The sequence below is a fragment of the Tetrao urogallus genome (genome assembly GCF_951394365.1).
Source record: "Tetrao urogallus genome assembly, chromosome: 6".
Lineage (NCBI taxonomy): Eukaryota > Metazoa > Chordata > Aves > Galliformes > Phasianidae > Tetrao > Tetrao urogallus.
The window spans coordinates 25,983,842-26,005,024 of NC_136819.1; the positions used below are offsets into that span (position 1 = coordinate 25,983,842).

At 39.5% G+C, this 21,183-nt stretch overlaps 1 protein-coding gene across 1 annotated transcript in view; it reads left to right on the forward strand.

Annotated features, from left to right (window-relative positions):
* STARD9 (StAR related lipid transfer domain containing 9) overlaps window positions 1-18,993 on the forward strand; it is a gene marked incomplete at both ends in the record, with an annotated part of 96,079 nt that extends 77,086 nt beyond the window's left edge. Inside the window, 11 exons of the mRNA XM_079536652.1 lie at window positions 128-11,188; window positions 11,979-12,176; window positions 12,878-13,061; window positions 14,309-14,455; window positions 15,086-15,191; window positions 15,793-15,935; window positions 16,548-16,612; window positions 16,700-16,905; window positions 17,318-17,397; window positions 17,781-17,939; window positions 18,892-18,993. Of these exons, the coding sequence (XP_079392778.1) occupies window positions 128-11,188; window positions 11,979-12,176; window positions 12,878-13,061; window positions 14,309-14,455; window positions 15,086-15,191; window positions 15,793-15,935; window positions 16,548-16,612; window positions 16,700-16,905; window positions 17,318-17,397; window positions 17,781-17,939; window positions 18,892-18,993 (12,451 nt within the window). The remainder of the gene's footprint in view (window positions 1-127; window positions 11,189-11,978; window positions 12,177-12,877; window positions 13,062-14,308; window positions 14,456-15,085; window positions 15,192-15,792; window positions 15,936-16,547; window positions 16,613-16,699; window positions 16,906-17,317; window positions 17,398-17,780; window positions 17,940-18,891) is intronic.
* Window positions 18,994-21,183: the final 2,190 nt, after the last annotated feature.

Genomic DNA, 21,183 nt, shown 5'->3' on the forward strand with positions numbered 1-21,183 from the left:
ATTAATTTGTTGTTAAGGTGGTTGTTTCACATGTCATTACTTTTAACTGCAAGATGTTACTAATATGGAAACATGAAGCATGTTATTTAAGCAAGTATTGGGCTTTATTTCTTCTTTATTTCCACAGCTGTTTGTTGAATGGGGAAACAATCTCAAAGTTATCTACCTCGCCAAATACTGATCAATGCTCCGAAGGCAATACACCAGGGAAGTTTTCATCCGTGGAATACTGTTACAGAAAATTTAAAGACTTTTCCAGGAGTGATGACTTTAATGATGAAAAAGGTATCTCCTTTTTAGTTCAGATGCAGCTATCTGAAAAACAAAAAGTATCTTCATTTGGAAATAAAAAAGGGGCAGAAAGGGACTGTAATCACTCAGCTGTCATGGCTCATATCAATAAAAATGATCAAAAAATGGAGAAGCTGAATGATGGCCCAAGGGGGGCTGGATGTCAAAAACAGACCTCTAAAGGCTCCTCTCCTGATCGTTGTAAGGAGAAAAATGAGCCTGAAACCTTTATTACAGGGACAAGAATGACAAAAACAAAGGTGCTAGGAGACTTAAGTCAGCCTGCAAATAGCTGTCTAGAACAAAACAGAGCTCAGGTGTCCAATAAAAAGACGAGAATGGATATCAATACAAAAGGCCATAGTCCTTCCCCAGAAAATTTTGTTAACAAAATCAAGAAAGCAGTAGTGTATGGAAACCTACCATCTGCACATCCAAACCAAGCAGCTAAGAATTTGGAGAGAGTGCCACCCTCAGACTTACAAAGTGATGAGAACTCATCGGTGGAACATCAAGAATTTCTGATGGTGGCAACATCAGTTGGAAATCTCACTAAGATGAACACACAGGCACCACTCTCTTATGTTGAAAAAAAATGGCATAGTGCTGAGCTGTTAAGTGCTGGAATGTCTAAAACAGCCACAGACGTGCTTGGGAACTGGCAAGAAGATGAGGAAAATGAGATTTCTGATACTGACAGTACTTACTCTGTAGATTCACTCTCCTGCACTTATGCAAAAGCTTTCACAGAGAAGCTGAAGCAAGATGATTTCCACAGAAATAAATGTCTTGCCAACCCAGAAGATTCTGAGAGTGATGACAGTCAAATGTCACAAGACTCTCTGGTAGAAAAGGAAAATAAAGCCAAAAAGCAAAATAAAAGCCAATTTCAGAAATTAAAGGCCCGCCACCAGCCAGCTAAGCTTTACAAAAGCAGATCTGAACACCGTGTTTCATCTTTAGTGACATCGTATGCATCACACAGGAGACTGGGAGAGGCTGAAAGAAGCTTTTCTCTGGACAGCTTGGGTGATGGAGAAGAGGTGCCAACAGAAGATCCAGTAGAAGAATCCAAATCTGACTCATCTGATGAAGTCCCAGCAGAGATTTTTTGGAAGTTACAAACTCCAAGACCACCAACTGTACAGACTGAAGAAGGCCATGAGTCCAAGATCTGCAGCAGAGATACAGAAGTAACAAATTACAATCTGAAGCTGAGTAGTTCCTTCTATTTAGACACTAAGCAACAGCCTGCTTTCAATAATGCTAGCAAGCAGTTTCTGAAGGATGCAAAGGTCTCTTTTGCAGAGCAAGAAAGGTCACTTGATAGAAGACTTTATTATGCAAGTGGACATCCTTTGCTTACAACTGATGCTTGGTCATCCTATGACTCAAAGGTTGAAATCAGCAGCCCCAGAATAACAGCGCCTTCTTCCCATGAGCATCTAGAATTTCAAGATGCTCATTTCTATTCCTTGAGCAAACCAAAAGGTTGGCTGAAGAAAGATGATCTAAAACAGTCAGCTGCTGAAGTTTCTTTTGTTTCTGGCTCTAAGCAGATACACAGCATTACTCATTTATCACATGGTATAAAAGAAATAGACACAAGTTTCTCCTCTGACACATCAGAAGTACCTTTACCTGAAACAACAGCTGCAAGCAGAGGCTTTGAGAGTGAGGAATGTATAAACGCAGATGAAAATTCTTCCTTGGAATCTCAAGACATAACATCCACATTTGTAAGTTCAATAGGACCAAGCTCTTCTTTTGCTCATATTTCAGTAAAACCTGACTATTATGAACATTCAATGGCAAATCATCCTGAACAAGAACAAATAAATGAATTATCCACTTACAGGTCTACCACTGAATGCACACAAGCGTTCAGCTGTTTGGAAAGCTTCTCTACTGCAGACAGCTTGTCACCAATAGGCAGAAAAGAGGAGGATTCTTTCCCTACAACTCATCCAGAACTGTTGAAAGATCTCAAGCTGGAAAAGCCACCTTTTGTTTCTGTGTTGCCTGTGTACATTTTGGAGAAGAGAAACAGCTGTGTGGAAGCAGACTTAGAAGGCAATTTCCTCAGAACTATTGAAAAAGATGACCTAGATGATGACTGCAATAACTCAATGATAGAATCAAGGATAACAGATTCAAACACTGGCAGTACGCCTGTCGGTGCATCTGCTGCTGGATCTTCTACAAAACTTGCCTATAATGTAGTCTCAACACAGGCTTCAGCAGAAAAGCAAGTACATTTTGGAAACTGTGTGCAGCTTTTTCCAAGAAGGGAAATACCAACGTGTTGTGATGAAAGTTTTTTTCTCAATGACTTAACAAATAAGAAGTGCTCCCCGGGAAGCACTCAGGAGCATCGAGTATTGGCTGGACAAGGGGCAGAATCAGCTGTTGCACAAGGTCTCCTCAGGTCTAGGGAGAGTAAATTGGAAGCATTGCAAGATACAGATTATGAACAAATACCTGCAGAAGCAGCAACTGTAAACACAGATTTTTCCTCACAGAAGGTAACACATAAATGTAACCCTTTAGTTATTGCTTACAGTGCAACACCAATAGAGATGTATGAAAAAGAGAAAATCTGTATGGAAACAAGCATTGACAGCCTATCAGAGATTATATCAGAGGAGCCTTCACTCAGAGAGAAAGAAGAACATGAACCAAGGGATGAAGACTTGTCTTCATTAAATCATTATGAATTTAAAAGCAAACCTGTTCCAAAAAATTATTCCTATGGGTGCTGTCTAGCAGACAGTCCTGTAAGTTGCCTGTCCCAGCACGTTTCAGAAAATTCTACATTGTGTGCTGACAACATAAGAGAAGAAAGCGGTGAAAGCAAAGAACACGGTATGTTGAATTCTCGGGTTACAGATCAGAAAGAGTTTTCATCCAAATATAAGAACCTACTGGTAAAGGAAGTTAGTTATCTCACAGTGAATGTAAATGGGCAAGACACTGAGTCCTTCCCTGCCGCTGTTGGTGAGAACACAGGTGATTTGCTCCCAGAATCCAATTCAAGCATATTTTACAAAGCTTCGCCAAAAGCTAATTTTTTTCAAAGTGCATCTGAGACTGAAAATTATGATACGCTATTAGAGCATGTTACAATAGTGAAAAGAGATTGTGATGCTACATCTAATCACACCGTGGAAGCCAGGGCCACAAAATGTTGTTCTGTCATACATTCCAACTGTCTGTGTACAACGTGCTCTTCAACATCAACAGGGGAGAAGAACAATATGTGTAAGGCGACTGACAGTTCTGTGGAATCTGATGCAACCATTCACTTGGAAACAGAAACAAAGTTCTTAACTGAATCAAGAGAAGAGAAAGAACCCTTTTTTGAATGTGATTGCCCAGAGGACATTTTGCTTGTTGAAGACCATTTTAACTCAGAATTGAGAAGAGTATTTGAATACAACAGAGATACACTAGGTACTGTTTCTCAAGAGGAGAGTATATGTACAGGTAAAGAATCCAAGTTTTTAAGAAACCCAGAAGCTGATCCAGAAGAAACTGTGGTTCCTTATCAGAATACAAAAGCAAACACTGGAGAAATGACAAAGTTAAACAATAGTGCAAACAACCTAGAAGAAAATGGAGTGAAAATGAAATCAAGAGAGATAGAAAGTGTACCTGACTGCTCAGTAGCCGAAGTTGAAAGTGTAACTGCAGAAAGGAGTGGTGAGAATTTTAAAGGCATTGATCTATCTCAGAATCTGAAGAAACCCACTCGTATCATACATTCTGAGGTTCAGTGCGAGTTTTATACAGATCTGCACCTGACACCTGAAGAGGCAGAGAAAGATGAATTACAGGTATTTAGCACCAGTATAGAACACGCTCAGGAGTCAAAAGTACTCATGCACTCTAATAGTTTTTTTCAAAAAGAGGAAAGTGAGAAAATAATCAGCATTTATTCACCAGAGCTTTCTGTTTCTCCCCAAAGCTCACCTTCAGCTATGCATTCCCACAGAACAGATTTTACTCAGAATGCTCAAGGCTTACCTGATGCTTGTGAAGGGCTTTTGCAGATGAACAGAGCAAGAGAAAATGTGTTTAATGTAGAGAATATAGAAACTATGGAACTAATCACAGATAGGCAAGGAAATACTTTAGAAAAAAACGAAAATGAAGAAAAAATAGATTCTAGCAATTTAACTGAACATTACATGCCACATAGTTTGCCCCATGAAGACTTTGACCAGAAAAATGAGATTGATGTATGTGAAGTGACTGGGAGTGAAGAGCAAATCATCATGACAAACACAGAGGAAATGGTTATTAGGAATCAAGAAGACAAACACACAGATGAAAACGTTCAATTTACTGAAGAATTTCCAGCTCTGCATCAGATGTACTGTAACAGAGATGACAAAGAGGAAATTTTAAATCAGTTCAAGATCCCTGAAAGATACCTTACACCTTCAGGACTAGGAGAGAATACACTGTCAGTAGACGATTCACAATACCACAGTCCTCTTGAAATGAATGAAGATGGTGGCTCAGAAGACTCTGCTACAGATACAAGAAATACATCTATGGAAGATATACGTGTGTATGAATATTCAGTTGATGATAATATTAGTAATGACCAATACAGACTTGAAGAAGAATCTAAAAGTCTTCATATTAAAGAGAACAGCCATGTGTATCTGAGTTGTTCAACACAATATCCTGAGCATGGCACTTCAGAAAACTTGAACATAAGTGTTGTTAGAAGACCTGAAATTTGTGGACTGGATGCTACAGGCTCAGGAATTGATGAGAAAGCGCATTTGAAAGCAGTGGACAAAACAGAGAAGCAGATGTTTTTAGGAAACAGGGAGGAGGTAGAACTGATAGTTCTACAAAACCTGAATGAATTATTCCCTGAAAGCAAAGACAGCTGTCATGAGGACAACAGACTAAGTGAAATCTTAAAAGAAAGACAATGGGTATCTACTAGCTTTTCTACAAATAATGGAGATAACAGCAAACAGCAAAATTCAGCAGCAACACTGAAGTCTACCAAAAACATGCAAGAAAGTTCAGTTAAAGACTCCCCGTGCCCATCTGTAAGTCACCTTTTATGTCTTGAAGTAAGTGATAATTCCCATCTTGTTCAAGATGCTTCCACTGCACTGAAAGGTCACACAAAACCATCTAATGGCAATGTCGGAACTGAAGCTGTTCTTCTCTACTATGAAACATTAATGGAGAATGAGGCCTCTGTTGATACACCTCTTAAAACAGTCAAAAAAGAGGGAAACAACAAAGCTCATTCTGACGAAAGTCAAAGTAAAAATGAAGCTTTCCTGCAAAACACGACCACAAAGGATAGTCATGAGGAAGACCTCTTTGTATTTAGAAATGATTATTCTGCATCTGGGCAACCTGTCAACGCGAACAGCTTTTCTATGCCCTGTGGAGTGGACAATCATGAACCTGAAATGGTTGAGCTTAAGCAAGGGGCTGAAGGAAATTCATTTTCCTCAGAAGAATTAGACACTTCCAAAGATACAATTGAGGGTGTTAACTCACATGAAGAACACAGTATAGATTTAATGATTAACAAAATATCAAAAGACTGCTTTAATTCCACAGAAAGAAAAGATCAAGAGGAAAAAGATACCATAATGCCTGATGAGCTGCTCTTCAGTAATTCAAGCCTGCTTTCTCCTTCAGAGAAAGATGCAAGGGAAGATATGGGGGGAAAAACAAAGCATGCTTTACTGGAAATCTCTTCTCAAAATATATTTCACAACATTAGTACAGCTGAGAGAGAACTTCACTCAGGAAGTTCAACACAATGTGCTAACAAAGAGAAATGCTTAAACACAAATTATACTATAACAAGCAGTAATAATGATAATGCAAGGTTTCCGGATATCAGGACATGCCAGAATGAGCCAAGACATTATCAGGGACATGAGACTTCCAAGGATTGCTGTGTAGACTATCCTGAGATCACTGTTTCTGAGAACATTTTGACCCTTTCAGTAAGGTTTCCAAATTACAAGAGGAAATCTTGTACTTCTGAACATTCTGCTGGTCTCCTGAATAGACCAAGATCATTTGCAAATGATTTGACTGACAGCAGTGGAGAGAAACGTAAAAATGATGCTGTTCTCTCTGAAGAAACAAAATACTTTGAAAGTGAATCAACTGTTTTAAGTGCATGTATAACTTTTCCTGATGTTCCACAAAAAGGAGATGAAAACGATGACAGTTCTGCAGTTACAGAGGCTACAGATGCTCAAGGTAATAAGATCCCTGAAGAAACTGTAGGAACTGATCAAGTGGGGAAAATAATTCAAGATTCTTTTCAGAACTGCAATGATACTAAAGAAAATAAAATGCCTGAATACTTAGAACAGTACAGTAACACTTCTAGTGTGACTATACCAGAATCAGGAGTGCCCATTTTTCAAAGCCAAGGAAAGACTGGCAGTGAAGAATCAAAGCGTGCTCCATCCTACTTTGCAGAAAATACCCCAACTGATATACTGCTTCAGAACTCCAAAAACGTAAGCGTCTTCAGCACTTGTTCACTCGATGACTCAAAATCTCTAACAGTTAGTCAGCTTGAAGTCTCACTTCAAGACACCTTTTTGACTGAGCAGGTATCGTCTAGTTCTGCTGATCTGCGCTCAGCGAAAGAAGGCTTTGCCCCAGCATTTGCAGAAATTAATCACCCATCCATGAGAACGTTTTCAGAATCTTCTCCAATTTCAGATATAGACCATGGTGAAAATGGCACGCGTGACAGATCACATGCAAGTATATTAAAGCATTCTCCACTTGCTGTTTTACAAGTGCAAGACACCCAGTCTGATAAGTCTGTGGTATTTGATGAGCCAATACATGCTTCAGGAATTATTTTACTTTCTCTTGCAAAAGCAAACAAGCATTACCCAGTATCAGACACAAACTCTGCTTCATATGAGAATTCTGCTGTAGATGTGGAACCTGTCTATGGAAGTAACTGTCAGCAACTTGACAATAATACTGAAGTTGATCAACATCACTGGGGTAAAGTTCCTGCACAGAAAGCTTGCACAGAACATGCAGAGAAAGTGCCAGATGATAGTGAATCTCTGGTATTGTCAACAGTACCTCTTTGGGATACTGAAAGATCAGCTCTGGTTAAAGAGGGACAGATAAGAAAAATACTTAACAGAAACGAGGAAGAACTGCATTCAAGTACTGAGGTTGAACATTTTTCAGTAAAGAAAAAGCAAGAGAAAACAGTAGATGAAGAACATCTTGAAATGCAAACTAAGGTATCTTCAAATTCAACAAATGAATTAACAGTCCCAGAGGTGTTGGAACATCTGTATCCAGGAGATGTTAATGTGGATCCTGAACACACCTATGATTCATTTGGTCCAGCATATCCCACAAACAGCAGAAGTACTGATCCCAGACAACCATATCACAGTGTTTTAGGTTTTGAAAAAAGTCCTGCAGATCTGCAGGACAACTGTCAATACATGCCTACGGGTGATAATAACCCAGGCAGAACAAATACAGATAGAAAAGAGATTTTACTTTGCAAAAATAATGCAGGTTCCGATGTTCATGCTGACAGTTTTTCAATAGCAGGAGATGATATAATGAAATCAGAAAGACTGAAATTTTCTTTAATGAATAATGAAAGTACTCCCTTAAAATTTTTACCAACCATGGTAAACCATGGTTTGCCTTCCCAAGAACCCCAACTGGTACAAGTCAGGAGCAGAAGGCCATGTCCTACGACATATAATACAAAGAACTGCAAAACTGAACAGAGACTTTATCTACAAAGTCACAGACTATCAGCTCCGGCCTTAGCTGTGTTCTCTGATTTAGATGATACTTTCAAAGCTTCATCTCTGGCAGATTCCTTGTTATATTCTGCATCTAGATCACTACAAGATTTAAATATGAGCGTGGAGCCTCCATCACCAACTGAAGATGATCTTCATGTAATTGAAAGATTTTCAAAGCAGGAATCAAAGAACATTTTACAGGTTAAATCTAAACCCAGATTTCAGCAAAGAATGACACACACTAAGAAGATTGCCAACTGTGATCCAAAAAATTTACAAAATTATGCAGCAAGGACCCAAAGCAGCCAGTCCTTAAAAGACAGTACTGTACATTCTCCATCATCTTTACTGCCCACAGCTCACAGTTCTGCAGGTGCGAAAGAAAATATCCATTCAAAGAGCAGTTCTGTAGCTCAGTGTAGTGAAGAAGCTGGGTACCAAGCAGGAACAGATTTATTTTTGCAAGGCAGTAAAGATACAATGCATTTTAGTTCAAGTGATATCAACCCATATATTCATCCATGGCAACAAGAAGAATCGTGCAAGATTGGCTGGAAGCAGTATGTTTTTGGAAGTGCAAGCGATGTCTCTTACCATCAAATGCCTTTAAACCTGGATAATCGTAAAGTTACGAGATGTTCTAGTGTGGACAATGGATTGAATTCTGAGAATTCTCCTTTTCATTCTCATCTCAGTTCATATGCTACAGCGAAAGTTTTATCAAGCACTTTAAGCAGTATTGAAGGTCTTCAAGGATGGGACAATGCCAGACCAGGCTTTGAATCCACATACTCGAGTGACAGTAACAAGCAGTACAGCAATGTGTCCATTGAAACACTGGAAACTAATCCAGAAAATGATACTGCTGAACATAAGAATCCTTCTGCAGAACCTGGTAACTCTTCAGTGCAAGTTGATGAAATTGTACTGTTATATCCATCTGAGTCAGAAAGGTCTTCCAAAAAATCACCAGGGGTTACCTGTGAGCAGGGAACACAAACAGTGGCTACAGCAAGGTATAAAAGGCAGAGAAGACACCAGAGAAGTTACACAGACGTTTCTGCAAGAAGGCAGGAAACAAACAGGGACCTATTTCAGCAACATTCTTCTTGGACAAGTATGCAGAATCTATCCATGCATCTGTCACAGCTTATTCAGAACACTTCTGAGCTTCTGGGAAACCTCTCCCAACAAAATATTATAGATAACGAACAGAATATCAAGATCTACCAAAGCAGAATGGAAAAGGGTGCAAAAGCTACTAGTACTAGATCAGACAGCTGCACTCAGACTACAGCAGATATAGGCACTCAAACCGAGACTTTGGAAGAACCTCAAAGCAAACATGAAGAAAAACAAGTGCAGACAAAATTAGAAAATGAATTGAGGGCAGCTAAAGCAGTAAACTGCAATTTCAGTGGAATCAGTGCAGATGCAACAGATAAGGTTCCTAAAAGGAAGGAGAAAACATTCTCTCTGGAAGAAGGACAAGAAGGAACAGAGATGAGAAATCTGGGCAACACTGACTTCCATGACAGTCTTGACAGCATTTTGGAAGATTCCTTTATGTGCCTGCCTCGCTTACACAGAACCTCCACCTCCACCTTAGATTTTCAAAAACCATCGTTAAATGCACAGCAGAATTTTGCTCCTGCTAGTGCCCAAGTTTCATCCATTCCATCCTCTTCAGTGAGTTCAGGGCAAGATGATTCTTCATGCACTGTAGTTAGCAGCCCTACTAGTAGCAGCTTTCAATCTCCATCATCTTATGCTCAGGGTAAAAGAAGTGTCAATGAGCTAGAGGTTCCAGCAGAAAGAAAACTTCGTTGCAAAAATACTCTGTTGGTGGACAGGGCCTCTTCCCCTATTCTTACTCTTAGTGCTAGTCCTAAAAGCCAGAACGCTTTTAGTAAGCCTTTCTGCCCTATTAAGGAACCCTTTGGATCTTCCAGTGATGCTTCAAGCCCCATTCACAGTCAGAGAAAGAAAAGATCAGGTCCACATTCCAGCATGGAACCTCACGTGGACAATTTTTCACAGACTGAAACAGACAGCGAATGCAGCTTTTCTAGAGACAGCAACGGCATAGGAAATATATCTGGAAGTTGCTTAGATAAAAAAGTGTCCAAAAAGATTTTAGGAAAGGATGACTCAAAAGCTGTGGAACAACAGCACAGACTCACTGTTGGCACACACACTACAATTTGTGCAAAACGACTGTACCACTCTAGCAGCACATTAGAGGTCTCTGGCCATACTGAGTTTTTAACAGATGATGTTAGAGACTCCAGTCCGCTGGCACGTTCACTCCGTTGTATGTATGTCACAGGGGGAGGAAGATCTGTGCTCGGGGGAATAAGACATGAGAATTATGTTGGAAATACTGATACTGCTCTGATTCACAAGCACTCACTTCCAGATTCTGACTTACTTTTTAATCCAAAGCGTAGTGCCACTTGTTCAAGTCAGGCAAATGTTAGTGAGTCCTCAGAACCTCTAGTAGGAGCAGCTTCTCTACGATTACACGATTTCTGGAAAAATGAGAACAGTTGTTCTCTTCTCTCTGATGTGAGCGATGTGCAAATTTCCTTACAAAATGACAACCCAAATTCTGTCACCGAAATCGAATGTGACACTGAAATTCCTCTGAAGAAAAGTACTACTTTAGCCAAGCCTTACAGGCCTCGGAGCTACAGTCTTCGTGACTTACCCGTACACAACAAGTTTAGCAACTGGTGTGGTGTTAAGGGCAGTCCTCCACCTTCATCACTCAGCTTGAGTGGCAGTGCAACTGACCTGCACAGCCAGGCAGAAAGTAAGCCCGGAAGCCAACAAACAGTGGAAATTGAAGGGAAATCCCAACTTCGGGGCAGCAGAAGCAGAGAGATTGAGAGACTTCAGAGAGAGCGCGCTCAGATCATGTCTGGCGTACACCTGGATCTGCACCAGCATCCCCTTACTGTGGAACTGACTGAGGCAAAGCTGAACTACGGCATTGGTGAAACGGACGCGCTGCTGAGGGTTCTGCAGAGCGGAACTGCAGATGACCTGATGGCGGTTCCAGTAAAGCAGCAGCTCTACGAAAGGTAATTGCTTGAAGTTGTTCCCTATTAATTATTTTGAATAGACTTCACGCATAGCTTCATACAATGTAAATAAAGAGCACTTAATCACTTAGTCACACTAAATGACTAAGAACAATACGTGAAGAGGTACAGTATTACACTTACATAGTTAAATAATGATTTAAGATAAAAATTTTGGAGTTATTTAAGGAAATTGAAGTAAGTGTAAGATTTGTTGTAATTCACATCTAGTGACACCTCATTCTTACAACTTTTAGTCATTATGAGAGAGATCATGTGTTCCCTGGTGACCACGATGGTGTATTACATAGATTTGTTATGATGTAAAAATAATCCATGCATCTTGGTTATGCATCTCATGCTTCTCTGAATAAAACCTTTGGAATATTGGGGCGGGGGGGAAAAAAAAAAAAAAAAACAAACCTGCAATGATGCCAAATGAATTATGAAAAAAATCTATACCCTAAATTCTAGAGATTGGATTATAGAACTGTTTGGGAAGTTGTTGTAATAGTTGTTGAAATAGTCAGGAGGAGCTGCACTTATCTCCCTCCTCCATTTTCCCTTTCAAAAGCAATGGCGTTTTAGAATTTCTTCAGTGCATGACTGAAAGGGATATTTGTAGGGGAAGTGTATTTTATTAGATTCTTAGAAATTTCATACTACAAAGCTACTTAGTATTTAAGACTTTACATTTTAAAGGTTAAAGGTTTTAAAGGTTAAAAAACAACCACAGAAATTGTAACTTTGCAGGGTGCATTTTGTCACTCTACTTGTGCTTCCCTGACAGACACATGAGGACTATTGAGACCCTGAGGAAGGAGAGAGAAAAAAGGCTGCAAAGATACCAAAGGAGCCGAAGTCTGAGTCCTCAGAAGCATTTGAGTCTGTTGCAGACCCTGGATGCAAGTCACAGGGATCTGGATCTTCCTAGCAGGCGCCGTGAATATCTGCAACAGCTGAGAAGAGATGTGGTGGAAAATACCAGGTAGGGATTCAAACCCTCACTCTTGACCCTCTGATCATTAAGTGTTCACGATAGATGTGCATTCATGGTTCCTGTTGAGATCTGAGACTTGTGGCAGAATTTTTAATTGTCTCAGGATAAACGTGTGCCTGATTATAGGAAACATTCATTAAAATCTTCCACTGAGTTTCAGTTCATAACCAGCACCTGCTTTGCTTTATGTATGTATGCCAAAGATTCAGTTTTGACTAATCTGTCTTCTCACTCCATCTCTAATTTGTAAGTCATGGCAAATAGTCTTTCATATCAATGAAGTTCTCCAGAACCCTCTATCATTTTAAATAGTGTTTTCTCATCCCCCACCACATCCCCTAAATGATTTCTGCTTCCTTTGCAGTTGGGCAGGAGGCAGCATTTTCCCAACACACAGTTACTTTCTGGGTGTTATGCCAAAGCCATAACCTTAGATCTTACAAAGCTTAGAAACCAGAGCAATTGCTAGAGTAATCTTCACTGATCAACTGCACTCTCAGTGCAAATCGTTTTCCAAGATTAATTCTCCTACAACCTTTAGTGGGCAAAGGGAGACTTACTGGTTTTCTTTAATTGCTGTTCTGGCAAATTGTCCTGTTCCACGTTGACAGAGGACTTTCTCACAGCATTCCATGAGGTGACCTTATTTCCAGTAAGTACACATGTTTTCCCCCTTACCTATCCTTCAGAGTTCAAGAACCAAAAAGAAGAAGCATTCAGCACCCTTCAGAGATTGAACTGATGCTCAGAGACTATCAAAAGGCACGAGAGGAAACCAAAACTGAAATTGCACGAGCAAGGGACAAACTTCGGGAAAGAGCTGAGCAAGAGAAAAGACGTATAAGGGAGCAAATATTTGCTCAGTTACAGAAGGTGAGCATTACAGAGGAAATTGTTCCCCATTACTCACATTGATGCATTTTTTATAGCTCAGTAGTTTTTCTGTCTGACATAATGCATAGAAAAACAAATAATGAAATGCAAATTTGGTCTTAAAAAAATTCTCAGTAATCATTATTACTGAGATTGATAACTGTTATCTTATTCATGCTTCTGAACTATATCTTCCTGGAGCTATTTCTTGAGCACATTTTTTGTGCAAGAAAATTCTGTTTTCACTTTGGATCAAACTTTTGGAGTCATCCCGCTGGGAACATACGCAGTCTTTGGAGAAGTTTTGTTAAAGAGAATAAGTTTATTTTAGTGTTTCAGCATGTACTTAAGCAGAAAGACCTTCATCTATTTCTTTATTTTTCCTCTTGTTATGCTGTCCCGTGTATGCATGTTTTGTTTTAACTTCTGCACTTTGTTACCTATTTTGCACAATGAATGTGACTTGGCTGGTATTTGAGGACAATACCTTGTTGGAAGGTACGTGTTCTGCCTGGTCTCTGACTACACCTTCATGCGCTAATCTCTGTCACAGCCTGACCGTGCAGTTTTAGTTAGAACTGCAGCCTTCCTCTCATAGGTGGTGAACTGTCATTTCACTGCTCTCTGCCCTGCAAGGCACCTAGAATTCAGGAATCTCCAATGGGTGACTGGTTCTTAACCACATCTGCTTCCATACTTCTCTTATGAAACTTCAGCTGAATTGAAAACCAAATACTTAAAGTACCCTTTACTTTAAGAATAAATCATCTTGAAGTTCTCAGTATTTTCTTATGTAATTTTTTCTTCATCTTTTGGGCTGGCACTGAGCTGCAGTAAGATCTTCAGTGTTTAACAACTGAATTTGACCAATAATTTAAGCACAAGAATTAGGCAAAAAAGTAACAAATGGGACGGAGAAAAGATCTTTTTTTAAAACTTCTTTTCCCCCTTAAGACGTCTGGGAATTGGTTTGAAAGAAAGCCTGGACTCTTTTAGCAAAGGAACAATGTCAGAAGCTCCAGTTATCCAGATTTTCCTAGACTGATGCATTGATTTGCTCATATAATCTTACAGTTTCAAATGAGCCTGCTTATTAAATATCTTCTGTATGAAGCAAAAAGTAACAGCTTTTACCAATGCTCTTTGAAAGAAAATGGACTTCATGTTACTCCTCTGTCATTTTCCAGTGCTGTTACTGATTTGACTAAGTGCTATACAAGTTTGTGATGCTCTGATCTCTATTACAGGAGGAAGCAAGGCTGAAGACTCTTGCAAGTACGAGCACCTTATGTACAGAATCCAGCCTCAGTCTATCCTCTGGCCCAACATCAGGTTACAACAGTAGCAATACTGCTACATACACTGCAAGTAAACTGAGCAGCTGGGAAGGACAGGTGAGAAATAACTGGCCTGCAAGACCAACATCCCCTAATGCTTTAACAGTAAGAGAGAAAACAAGGACAGAAATTCTAGGTGGTTTATATTCTGTCACAGCTATCAAGCAGGACAAGTTTGTGTCCTAACAAACACATAGATGGGCTACACGGGGGAGGAGGGAGCATTAAACATGTCCTGCAAAGGACAGTGACAATTTCATTGTTCAGATTTTTTTTTTTAACTTGTAAGTAAAAGCCAGTGTGTTATTACTGACAGCAGTGCCACTGTCTGTCACATTTTAGCAATAAGGAACATTTTTTTGTGATGAGCCAGAATCTAGTATTTTCAGTGTGCCTTCCTCATTGAAGAGAGATGCACTCAGGGATATGTGTGTGTGAACACCACCTTACTTTAAACTGCTTTTTGGAGTGTGCACCTATGCTAGCTTGTCATACTTGTCTGCTGAAATTCCTCAGTTAAGCTATCATTTCATAACCAGCTGAGAGGTAAAGAAATTAACTTGTCATAACGTCAAGCTTCCAGTTTCGTAAAGGCAGGCTGGTTACAGATATTCTTCTTGATAATGTAACAATTTATTTTTCTTGGTTCAAGCCAAAAGTCTCCACTTCTGCTCTTTGCTAAACCAGGTTTCTTCTGGAAGTGCACTGCTTTCAAGAGACACACGTGGTCGTTCAGCTGTTAGAAACAGTCAGCTTTTTATGATAGAGCAGCTACAGAAGGATTCAACACTGGGTAAGTAAAGTATATATTCACCTGCTTATTTCTGTGTTGTATCCCAAAACCTAATGAGGTTTCTTATTTATTCTAATCCCAATCTAATTTGATTCTAAGTATTTTGAAGCTGTCTTACCATTACATGAATTCAGAAAAAAAAATACTGTAATCAGTAGCTAAAGCACAGAAAAGTAATTGGAGATTTAGTTCCTCTTAAGAAAGTTGTTCTTCTGATGTTGTAGCATTGCTGTACAGTCCTTGGAGAGGCTGCGAGGAGGATAATGTCTTGAATGAACCAAAGAAGCATGGGGCTAAGAGTATAGGATTGTACATGCAAGTTGTATATTTGTATATTTGAATATTTGTATTCCCAGAGTCACGTTTCATATTGTTCTTTAGGTTATTAGCTTATATGTAGTTAATAATGTTTATACTTGAGTAATGCAAAATGTAACTGCAATGTAAATACCAATATGTGGGCTGTCCAGACCAAGAATGATAACAGTCTTTCTTTAGAAGGGTTGAAGTTCCTCTGAATGCTCAATGCTACATCTTCTGCACCACTTCAGTGATCATTTTCCTTTTTATTACTTTCCTATGACAATTTTGTCTCCTGCAGAAGACAGCAGAATTGAGCCACCACTTCCATCAGACAGCATCAGTTGTAGGTTCACTCATGGGTTAACTATTTCAGTAAGCTCCTCATCAACACAAGGATACCAAGATTTATCCAAACATATCTTGGCTAATGCTACCACCGAGGTGAGTAAATAAGCACAGTTTTTGCTTATTCCTTCTACTGGATGTTGTAATGAAAGTGTGTGAGGCAAATCTTATTCTTCTGCACTCCTAGTAGGTAATTAGTGCTGGGTATAGCAGGATATGCTGAGCAGTTTTAAATAGTGGGAGGAAACAGGCTGTAACAGTGGAGCACAGGAATGACCGCTGCACGTGAGCTGAAATATTCAAGTGAAGCTGGTGATAATGCTGAATGCTTCTAGCTCCTAAGAGTTTGTACAGTGCAAGTCTTAAATACCTTTATGCCTGTGTAGCCAGAAGCAAAGCATGCAAACTTCACATTTCAGATCAGATGGAATCACTTGACTTGGAGATGCACGCTTCCCCCAGTGCAGTTTTCTCACAGAGGTCTACACTATTGTTCAGGCTGGATTTATCAGTCTGACTGTTAAAACTCCCAGAGTAATACTAGAACAAGAAAACTAAATATTTGTTGTATTCAGCCCACTGAATAGCTTGAGTAGAAGATACTGCAGCAGCACTGAACATAATTTCAGATAATTTCAGCAGAAGCTGAACATAATTTAAAATGTAGATAACTTCCACTTATATGTACATTTGTCATTATTTTCTAAGGTAATGGCAGCATGCTCTCATAACCTGAGGAATCTCTACACCTGTCAAGCAGCTGCTGGCTGGAAGTAAGTTTATGGCAGGTGTTTATAATGGGAGATCTTTAATGCAGTTGATCATCTGTTGTGCCAATACCTTTCATTTGTCTTTGACAGATACCAATGTACAGAAAAGGAGGTGCTGGTTTACTACAAAGTCTTCCCTTCAGCAACAAAGCATGGATTTTTGGGAGCAGGAGTGATAGAAAGACCTCTTGCATATGTGTGGGGACTAGTGAGAGATCCGGGCAAAAGGCACCTGTATGACAGATCCATCAGCACAGCTCGAATACACAAGAAGATAACAAGTCACATTCAGCTGGGTGAGTACCAACTGCACTGACCGACCAGAACTATCATTGTGGACTCTTCAGCTCAGATCAGCCAGAAAGAAATATACAGTCATCTCATCTTGTTTCTTCAGACTTGAAGAGCCAGTTTCATTACTTAGTGTAGGAGCTTCCATTTTGCAAGACTTTTTCAAAGTACAGCTATTACAAATCATACGCTGCAGAAGTATAAGATACAGGTGCTTTCAAACAGCATCATTTTAATTACAGTATCTTACTATTAGCATCTTCATGTTAGCTTGAACTTTGCTCTTAACTGCAGCAAGTTCAAATAAAATTTGTTTGTGCATTTTGAAGGATGGGGGGAAGTGTGACAAGTTACAGTTGTCAAAGCCTAATTAATTTTCCCTTTGTTTGTTGTTGGTTTTGGATACTTTTTCTGCAGTGTATTTAGTGACTGATACCTCCCTGTGTTACCTACAGCAGCCACGGGATTTCTGCTGCATTACTGTAGAAGCCAAAGAGGTAAGCTTTGTGTGGTGAGTGTGTTTTCTCTAAGACAGAGGAAACTAACTAACTTGTCTGAACTCACTGTTCAAGGGCAGAAGGAAGGGAAGGTTATGCTCATAGTTCCAGAAAAAGCTGTAATAGGAAGAAAAGCTATGCTCATTTGACAGAAATGAATTATGTATTAAATCTAATGGCATTTGACAGTTGTTACTGCCTAATAGTGCTTGGTTCACAACTGTTACAGCATATTCTTGTTACAGACAAGCAGGATTCTGACAAAAAAAAAAAAAAAACGAAACAGGAGCTGATTTAGTGAGAAATATGCCTCATGGTAAGCAAAACAATACTGCATGCATCAAAAAATAAAAATTCTCTTCTTTACGCTTTCTTTCATGCAGAAGAACTTGTCTGTCTTGGCTATTCAGTCTGTGTACGATGCATCCATGCCTCACCCTTGTAAAGACGTGGTGAGAGGGGAAATTTTGCCCAGTGCATGGATCCTGGAACCTGATGTGGTGAATGGAAGAGATATCACCAGAGTTATTTACATGGCTCAGGTAAGACCCTTCATTACTGTACATCACATCTGATAACAGTCTAATTAGGATTCTGCTTTTATGTACATGATCCACAGTTTTTTTTACACTATGTGAATCTGCTGCCTTGGACACCAGGTCTCTTCTGTAACTGTTAATTCACAACTTTTGTACATTCTGCTTTTGCATAGTGAAGCAGTACATGATAGTTCAGTGTTAGGGACTGGAGAATCTCACTTGCATTTCTGTCTTGTTGGAGACACAGAAATCCACCTCTGCTAAAACTATTTTTGACACGTATGGAAATGCACGTTGTTAACTTTCTTCAACAGAAGTCATTAAGTCTTTGCATTTAAATAAACACAATAGAGAAGATGAGGATTCTAGTTAAGAATGAGAAAATCTTGCCCTCCACTGACTACAGAGTCATCTGAAAAAGCAGGCTCCTTTAGGACAGTGACGCCAACCACCTAAATACATCCAGAAAAGAATATCATGCTGCATAATTTATTTAAGAAGGCAGCTAGTGACAATTAGAATTAGTCCTTTAAACTTTGCTAAAAACACGTTTTATATAGGTAATTAAAAAAAAAGCAACCTCAAATAGTAATGATTAGCACATACCTTTACAACGTATTTTAAAGTTTTCTACACATTTTATGCATATATTAGTGGAATGCAATATGTATTTTCAGTAACACTACAAACCTGTGTTTCGAACTAGCAATATTTAAGCTCAAACCCAGAACCAGTGTGCTTTGTACTTGCTGAAACTACTATCAAATATGCAAAGCCTTCAAAGTCTACAGAGTATTGGGAAGAAAAAGATCCAGTCCACCACAGAAATTACAGTATTTGGCTGTAAACTACTTTCGTGCTTACTATTTTATGTGCAGCAACAGAGCCAGTTTAGCCTGGAGAAAGTGTTCAAAAATGGGTCATGCAACACTTGCCTTTCTTCTACCTTGTACAGGTGGATCTGGGTGCCCCAGCGATCCCAGCACGGCTCCTGAGCTCCATCGCTAAGCGGCAGCCTTTGGTCATTGCTCGACTAGCACACTTCCTTGCCAGTTAGCATTGATCAAGAAACTGGAATATTCATCTGAAAGGTAGCAAGGAGACACAAGCATCCATAAGGGTAATGTAAAATGTCTGCTCTTACATCAGGAACAATCAAACCTCACTTGAAAAGCCTAATTGCTAATTCTGGACTACTAAAATGTATAGCTTGGAAAAAAATAACAAACATCACTTTAGCTAATGCTGCTTAGAAGAAACCCAGCAAGTTTTATGAGTAGCCTATCTTCTGGAAACAGCTGTGAAAATTCTCCGTGAGCAGGAGGGAGTGCTGTCTCTATCAATAGCAGAGGAAGAGAATTCTCTTTACAATAACCAGAATTGTATCATTTTGTTTCAATTTCCAAGGAACTATAAAAGGTTCACCTTTTCCATTCAGTAAAGTTTGAGCAGTGGTGAGAAAAAAGGCAATGGAAGCGATGAAATGTACTAAAACCTGGAAATAGTATTCACATGGCTTGAGACCTTTTACAAACTTTTGAGCAGAAATGCAAAGCCACGTCCTTGTGTTGAGATAAATATCAGATACAGATCCCTCTAGCAGCAGCTAGAGTCAGCTTGCCATGGTAAATTATTTACTTCCCCTTGGAGAGAAGCTAAGGCAACATGACATCCATAAGTCATCTCAGACTTTTCTCATAGTTGGCTGACTGCTTACAGCCAGTACAGTACAAGGGATTTTCGATTACCACTACACTATGCAGCAACAGTGGAAACCACCACACCTCAGGACAGTTTTACTGCACTACAAAATTAGGTGCTTTGAAATAGAGAAACCAAACTGACAGTTCTAAACAATAACTCATTAATAGAAAGTAGTACAGAGTAGTCAGCATGTTCCTAAAATTTGAATCCCGCTCATAAGAGTAGCTCCAGCACTTTTCCACAATGGCTTTTTTCCATCAGCCTGTCTCTACTTTTACCTAGATAGAAGCATTAAGAGCAGAAAATCCAGCCTGGTCCTGTTCTCATCATCATTTCTTTGTTCACAACACAAACAGCCGCCTCTACAGCAGTAAGCACAGTGTCTCCCCTCTCAGTTACCTGGCAGCTGTTGAGCTCTGTCCAATACTCATGTTGTCAGGCTTCAAGTGTTTGGTCACAGGTTCCTAAAATTAAACAAAACCACAGCCAACTCAAGTATCTAAGTAACTTCATGTAGGTCTTCAGCACAGTAGTACAGAAATCACCTAAACTAGCTTCTCTAAGCAATAAAGGCTGCTATAATATTGTTTCCTTAGCTCACAGAAGCCCACGTTATTCACGTGGCTGTTGATTTTTACATTTGTCAAGTGAGAAACATTTATTCAAGCACCCACCTTACCAGAGCCATCTCTGCTACGGGAACACACGTAGGTACTTTGGGTCAGAGATGTTTTCCCAGCATACCACAAGCTCACTGCACCTCCCACCATAGCTTCAAGAGCCAAAAATCTATTTTTAACTCTATCTTTGCACAGATGTAATTTTGGCTCTCAGCTTCTATGTTACTTCCTATCATTAATATATTAAGAAGTTTTAAATGAAGTGACAGTGGCTATTTTAAATTGATATTTAAGAAATAGTTTTGAGGCATATCAGCCCAAGGTTCCTCCCTGCCCAGCTGCAGCAGGAAGAGTAGTAAAACACATCATTTCTTATAAATTTGTTTTGTGTTTACTCAAGGTGGCCATTCTTACATTACCTTCAGTGTATTACCATTCTCCTGGGGTGAGGCTCAGCCTTTCTTAGCAGCCTGCCAAGCTGCGTCAGGGGATGCTTCACCTGCAGCACTGCACATCTTCCACAGCCTCAGCAACTGCACCAAAAGGCAGATGTCCAGATTTGCACCCTGTCATACCTTTTTGAGGGAGGCAAAACAAAGAAGCTTGAACAAGGTAATACATTAAAGCCCTAGAAAAAGTGAGCAGGAACTGCAGCAAGGTGTATTTATTGGCTATCACCAATGCTGCTTCAAGAAGGGATTGCAGGAGGAGATGAGTGGCTTTCAGCCAGTCCACAAAAGATTTGCTCAGTGCTTCGCTTTTTTTCCCTTTTATTTTGGAGACGGCACTAGAGTTAAAGCAGTTTTTGTAGGAAAAACATCTAGGGGGACTCCTGGGTCAATGAAACCAGTGCCTATGAAGGATAATGTCTTATTGTACAGTGCATCAGATGTTTATTTTTATATATACATAAGATTGGTTTT